Raw genomic sequence first — 6046 nt, forward strand, 5'->3', positions numbered from 1 at the left:
AGTGTGGACTGCAAGGTCGGGGCTCTGGGATCAGGCGGGCAGGCTCCTCAGGGAAGTACTTGGATCCAACACCACCCCCGCCCCTGGGGCTCCCCATCAAGCACCACCCAGCAGCCCTCTCACCCCGTGAGGAGTCCGGGGTGGGGTGGGGGCGGTGGTCCCGGGAGACCAGGGGCTGGGGGGTTGTGGGGCCTCCTGGCCTCTGCAGGCAGCCACATCCGTCTCAGCCGCCTGGACAGCTGCTGCCCCGCCTAGGCATCCTGGACATCCAGGTGAGATGAGTCCTCTGGCTGCCCAGTGACGGGGCCCACAGGAAGGGGGACCCGGGACAGGTGGCTCCTGGGGGCCTGATTCATGGGCCTTCGGGAAGTGGGTTAACGGGCTGGGCCAGGTCTCCCGCTGAGTCACAGGGCCCGTTAGGGAGCCTCTGGCAGCCCCTCGCCAGCCCCCACCTCCCTGAGGCCCCGGGGCCTACCCAACAGCCCACACCCAGCGTCCCGGCCCGCAGGGTCTGGCAACTCCCTTTCAAGCTTGGGGGGCCTTCCTCTGCCCCGTCCCCCCAGTCAACGAAAAGGCCCAGCCTAGACCCCGGGGCCCAGGGTCGCCGCTTGCCCCTGCAGAGCCCCACGCAGGCCCCAGGTAGAGGGCGCAGCTGGAAGCCCACCCCCCAGACCCCTTAACGGCTTATTTCCTCCCGGAAGCCCCACCCCTCCCTATGACCTACTGCCACTCACTCGGGGGACTGGTCCGACGGCATTCCGCCTCCCAGGATAAAACCTGGGGCGGCCTGCGGGGGAACCGGGCACTCCCATCGCTGCGCCATGGTGGTTCCCGCGACTCCCCCCACCCTGCGGGCGCCCTGCCTCGGGGTCCTGGCCTCCCTGTTGATTCTGGCCGCTCCAGGTGAGTCCTGCGGGCCTGCTGGCCTGGGCCTCCCCCACTGCCCACCCCCCACTTCCTCCCTGGTCCTGCTGAGTCCCTCCTCTCCTCTCCTCTGCTGTCTCGCTCTCTCTGTTTTGTAATTTGCCTGCTCTGAGCCTCAGTTTCCCCTGCAGCCATGAGAAGCACAGGAAGCACTGCAGGTGCCCAGAGGCCCGGTCAGCGCTCAGGGCTCTTGGCTCGGCTTCTGCTTTACCCTCTTCCCTTCCACTCCTGTCTCCCCCGTCTCCTCGGTTCACTGCTGGGGAGGCAGCATCTGGACCTGGGGCCTGCAAGGGAGTTCTCATGCTCACCCCCCATGAGACCCCCACCCCAGACCTGACCCCCACAGCCCCCAGGGCACAGGCTGGACACAAAGCTATGGGGAGGTCGAGGCCGCCGCTCACAGCCAGGGCCTGAGGTTTCTGCCAGCCCTGCCTAGGCTCCAGGAAATGCCCCACCCGGCAGCGCAACCCTGAGGCCCTGGGACTCAGCCACTGGGGAGGGTCTCAGGGCACCAGAAAGCCCCTCCACCAGCCTGACCCTTTCTTTCTCTTGCCCTCAGCCACACTGGATGCTGTCAAGACGGCTGGTGAGTCTGAACTGACCTCAGGAAAGCGGGGGAGCGAGGAAGCCTGTGTGTCTGTCTGTAGGGGGCAGGTCAGGAGTGGGCAGTGGGGCAGGAGAGGGTTTGAGCTGGAGAAGAAGGCACGCAGGGGAGGAGGCCCAAAGGGTCAAGGAGGAGAGGTGGTGTGTGTGTGTGTGTGTGTGTGTAGCAGGGGGTGACTGAGCTGCCCCAGCAGGTGAAAGGACCAGGGGACTAGAGGATGAAGTGCCCAGCTCGGGGAGGGCAGAGGACGGAAGGGTCAGGCAGGCAGGCGGCTGGGCCGGGTTGAGGGGAGAGCGGCGCACAGGCCTTGGTGCTCGAAGCCAGGAAGGGGAGTTGGAAGGGGGACGGACAGCGCTCAGAGTCTGACAGATCTCCCCCCACCGCCAGGCCCCCCAGCCTGCGGGAAGCGCCTGCAGCTGAACCGGATCGTGGGGGGCGAGGACAGCTCCGACGCCGAGTGGCCCTGGGTCGTGAGCATCCGGAAGAACGGCACCCACCACTGCGCGGGCTCCCTGCTCACCAGCCGCTGGGTGCTCACGGCCGCCCACTGCTTCAAGGAGTACGTGTGCTCCGCCCGCCCCTCCACTCAGTATCCCAGACCCCAGGCTGCCCACCCAGCCCCGGTTTCCAGGCCCCCGTCCGGTCCTGGGTCCCTCAGGAGAGCTCCGGCTTCCGCCCAGAAGCCTCTTTTGCACGCAGTGCCTGTGTGCCCAGGACTGTCTGGCTCTCTGTGACCCCATGGACCCTTCCAGGCTCCAATGTCCATGGGATTTCCCAGACAAGAATATTGGAGTGGGTAGCCATTCCCTTCTCCAGGGGTTCGTCCTGACCCAGGGATCAAATCCCTGTCTCCTGCATTGCAGACAGGTTCTTTACCACTGAGCCACCAGGGTTGCCCCCCTTTTGCACGCCAGGGGCCTTCATATGCATGCCATCCCCCAGAAACCCTTCCCAGGCCCTTCCTGGCCACCCAGCAGTTCCTGGCTGATGCCAACCCCCCACCCTCTTCCTTTTAGTAATCTGGACAAACCAACCCAGTTCTCTGTACTGCTGGGGGCCTGGCAGCTGGGGAACCCTGGCCCGAGGTCCCAGGAGGTGGGTATCACCTGGGCGCAGCCCCACCCTGTGTACTCCTGGAAGGAGGGCTCCCGCGCTGACATCGCCCTGGTGCACCTGGAGCACGCCATCCAGTTCTCTGAGCGCGTCCTGCCCATCTGCCTGCCCGACTCCACCGTCCAGCTCTCTCCGGATACCGACTGCTGGATTGCCGGCTGGGGGAGCGTCCAAGATGGAGGTGCGGCTTCTTCCGGGGCGGGGGTGGGTGGGGACAGAGGGTAGCAAACACTGGGAGATACAGGTCCCATGAGTGGCAAAGAACAGAGGCCAGGGGCCGAGCATGATCCAGAGGAAAAAAGATGGTCTGCAGCCCAGAAATGTGATGACCTAGAAACAAAGGTAGACAACTTCAGATCAGTTCTAGTTAAAAGGTAACTTAAGCTGTGTTCTGACTGCCAGATCAGCCAAGCTATGAAGTGATATAGGAAAGACTGATAGGCTTCTGGGGCTTCTCAGGTAGCTCAAGGGTTAAAAATTCGCCTGCCAATGCAGGAGACACAGGAGATGCTGCTTCGATCCCTGGGATGGACAGATCCCCTGGAGAAGGGAATGGTAACCTGCTCCAGTATTCTTGCCTGGGAAATCCCAAGGACAGAGGAGCCTGGAGGGCTACAGTCCATGGGGTCGCAAAGAGTCAGACACCACTTAGTGACTGAGCACACACACACTAGAGATTTCTGTGGGGCCAAGCCCAACCCGGAGAATGAGAAAACAGCCCTGAGATTCCAAGTCAGAAGTAGGTGCCCCCTGGTGGCATCATGACACAATTGCAGGCAAAATTCCCAGGAAAACATGCAATTCTCCATCAGTTCAGTTCAGTTCAGTTCAGTTCAGTTCAGTCGCTCAGTCGTGTCTGACTCTTTGTGACCCCATGAATCACAGCACACCAGGCCTCCCTGTCTATCACTATCTCCTGGAGTTCACTCAAACTCACGTCCATCGAGTCGGTGATGCCATCCAGCCATCTCATCCTCTGTTGTCCCCTTTTCCTCTTGCCCCCAATCCCTCCCAGCATCAGAGTCTTTTCCAATGAGTCAGCTCTTTACATGAGGTGGCCAAAGTACTGGAGTTTCAGCTTTAGCATCATTCCTTCCAAAGAACATCCAGGGCTGATCTCCTTCAGAATGGACTGGTTGGATCTCCTTGCAGTCCAAGGGAGTCTCAAGAGTCTTCCCCATAAGAGTAAAATATAATTGACAAACCAAGTCTGAAAGTTTGGAAAACCTCATCTAGAACACAAAGCAGATTAGAAAGTAAGAAGCAGAAAAGCTGTAATGTGTGTGTGTGTGTGTGTGTGTGTGTGTGTGTGTGTGTGTGTGTAGAAAGAGAGAGGGAGAGAGGAGAGACTAAGAAAGGACAAAATGTAAGAGAATGGGACTTTAACCAGATTTCAGAAGAATTAAGAGAAATGACACCATTTTGGGCATCTGAGGAATCCCGCTGACACTGAAGTTTCACCCAGCCTCCCCACGGTCATTCTCAGGGGCTCCTGTGAAAGTTGGATTTATGGACTGGGGAAAGTGACCAACCAACCCTAGGGTCTGCAATCCCTCTAGGGAATGGGGATATCAAGTTATCAAGTCCCGATAACATTCAACACCAAGTGGCCGTTAGTCTGTAGCAGTCCTCAAGCTGGATAAAGCAGTGCCTGAGACGGGACAAGCAGGGTCATTGGTTTGAACCTTCTTGCGGGCATCAGAGATCTCATTAAAGGTTCAGAATTTCAGGCTGCACATTCCTTTAGGATTCAGTAGGTCCAGAGTGGAGTCCTGGAATTTGAGTTTTCCACGGGCATCGTGGCCGAGCCTGACAGAGTTGATCCATTTACCCTTTGAGAAATGCTCCTAAGGGGGATGGAGGGGACTGAGGAGGCCAGCAGGAGAGCCTCCCAAGCCTGACTCTCTCCTCTCTGCTCCCAGTGCCCCTGCCCCACCCTCAGACCCTCCAGAAGCTGAAGGTCCCCATCATCGACTCGGCCACCTGCGGCCGCCTGTACTGGCGGGGAGCTGGGCAGGGCGCCATCACCGAGGACATGCTGTGTGCTGGCTACCTGGAGGGGGAGCGTGACGCCTGTCTGGTGAGCACCTGCCTCCTTCCCGTCCCTGCCCCACTCAGCTCCAACACCCCTCACCTTGCTGGGCCTCCATCTAGAATCTGCCCTGACCTGGCAGTCCCCCTAGAGAGATGCCTACAGAACCCGGCCCCAGCCTGGCTCAGCTGTTCTTGCCTTTGTTCATATGTCAGACGTAGTGAGACATGGTGAGAATGGGGTGTGCCTGACCCCATTCTCAGGGAGCCGCATCCAAGGAGTGGGTGCTATGGTCCTGGCCCCCCGCCCCCAGCAGGCTACAGGGAGGAGGATGGCGGACTGCGGGACCTTGCACAGCTGGTCTGAGACACTCTTCTTTCTGAGCGTGGCTTCCTCATCAGTGAGGCAGATCACAGCCCTCGCTCCGTGCCTCCAGCTCTGTGCTTCTCACCAGGAGTGAGCCTGGGACGGCGGGGGGGGGGGGGGGGGGGGGGGGGGGGGGGGCCCTCCCTGCCCCGGGGCGCTAGTTAGGACCTCGCTGGTCCAGGCCCCGAGGTCTGGAGAAATGGCCCGTCCGCCACCTGCTGCGGCGCGGGTGCTGGGCTCTGCCTACCCCTTGGCTCACGCGGGCCCCTCACCTTCCTTCCTCTCCTCAGGGCGACTCCGGAGGCCCCCTGATGTGCCAGGTCGAGGGCACCTGGCTGCTGGCGGGCGTCATCAGCTGGGGCGAGGGCTGTGCGGAGCGCAACCGGCCCGGGGTCTACATCAGTCTGGCCGCCCACCGCTCCTGGGTGCAGAGGATCGTGCAGGGGGTGCAGCTCCGCGGGCGCTCGCAGCGGGGCGGGCCCACAGGCCGCCGGGGCTGGGCCCTGGGGGCGCGGGGCCGAGAAGCGCCGCGCGGACTAGGGACCAGGGGCGACCTCTCGCGGTCTCCTCCGCTGTAAATAAGCCGTCTACCTCCGGGGGGCGCCCGCGACCCGGCGCCGGATCGCCTCCGCGGGAGGCCCCGCCCCTCTCCGGGCTCAGGCCCCACCCCTTAGGCCCGGAGCGCCTGAGTGTACATACATGTCAATGCTTTTTACAGTTATTTGTAACCGCACCCACATATTTATTCCTCCAACTTCAATAAATTATTTATTCCCCGTTCTGAGTCGTTCAGTCGTGTCCAGCTCGGCGACACCAAGGACTGTAGTCCGCCAGGCTCCCCTGTCCATGGGATTCTCCAGGCAAGAATACTGGAGTGGGTTGCCATTTCCTTCTCCAGGGGATCTTCCCGACCCAGGGATCCATCCCGGGCCTCTGGCATTGCAGGCAGATTCTTTACCGTCTGAGCCACCAGGGAAACCCGTTTCTTTATTATTATTTATTCCCCA

General features: G+C 61.1%; 1 protein-coding gene across 2 annotated transcripts; it reads left to right on the forward strand.

The window, feature by feature from the left end:
• Positions 1-304: 304 nt before the first annotated feature.
• On the forward strand, positions 305-5819 carry PRSS22 (serine protease 22). 2 transcript variants are annotated; one of them, XM_069569381.1, is made up of 6 exons: positions 305-903; positions 1484-1510; positions 1916-2087; positions 2545-2822; positions 4564-4721; positions 5330-5819. In XM_069569381.1, exons 1-6 carry the CDS (start codon positions 822-824, stop codon positions 5615-5617), a joined length of 1005 nt encoding a protein of 334 aa, XP_069425482.1. In that variant the 5' UTR covers positions 305-821; the 3' UTR covers positions 5618-5819. The 2 variants fall into 2 exon arrangements, with proteins under 2 accessions (XP_069425482.1, XP_069425483.1); XM_069569382.1 differs by lacking the exon at positions 5330-5819 and adding an exon at positions 4987-5155 and having other exon boundaries at positions 736-903.
• Positions 5820-6046: the final 227 nt, after the last annotated feature.

Source organism: Ovis canadensis, chromosome 24 (genome assembly GCF_042477335.2).
Source record: "Ovis canadensis isolate MfBH-ARS-UI-01 breed Bighorn chromosome 24, ARS-UI_OviCan_v2, whole genome shotgun sequence".
Taxonomy (NCBI): Eukaryota; Metazoa; Chordata; class Mammalia; order Artiodactyla; family Bovidae; genus Ovis; species Ovis canadensis.

What these genes read in the sequence shown, in the direction of transcription:
- PRSS22 (XM_069569381.1), top strand. Translation starts at nt 822, where the DNA reads ATGGTGGTTCCCGCGACTCCCCCCACCCTGCGGGCGCCCTGCCTCGGG. An exon ending in GGATGCTGTCAAGACGGCTG is followed by an intron (nt 1,511 to 1,915) that starts GTGAGTCTGAAC and finishes CCCCACCGCCAG; the next exon opens with GCCCCCCAGCCTGCGGGAAG. An exon ending in GCCGCCCACTGCTTCAAGGA is followed by an intron (nt 2,088 to 2,544) that starts GTACGTGTGCTC and finishes TCTTCCTTTTAG; the next exon opens with TAATCTGGACAAACCAACCC.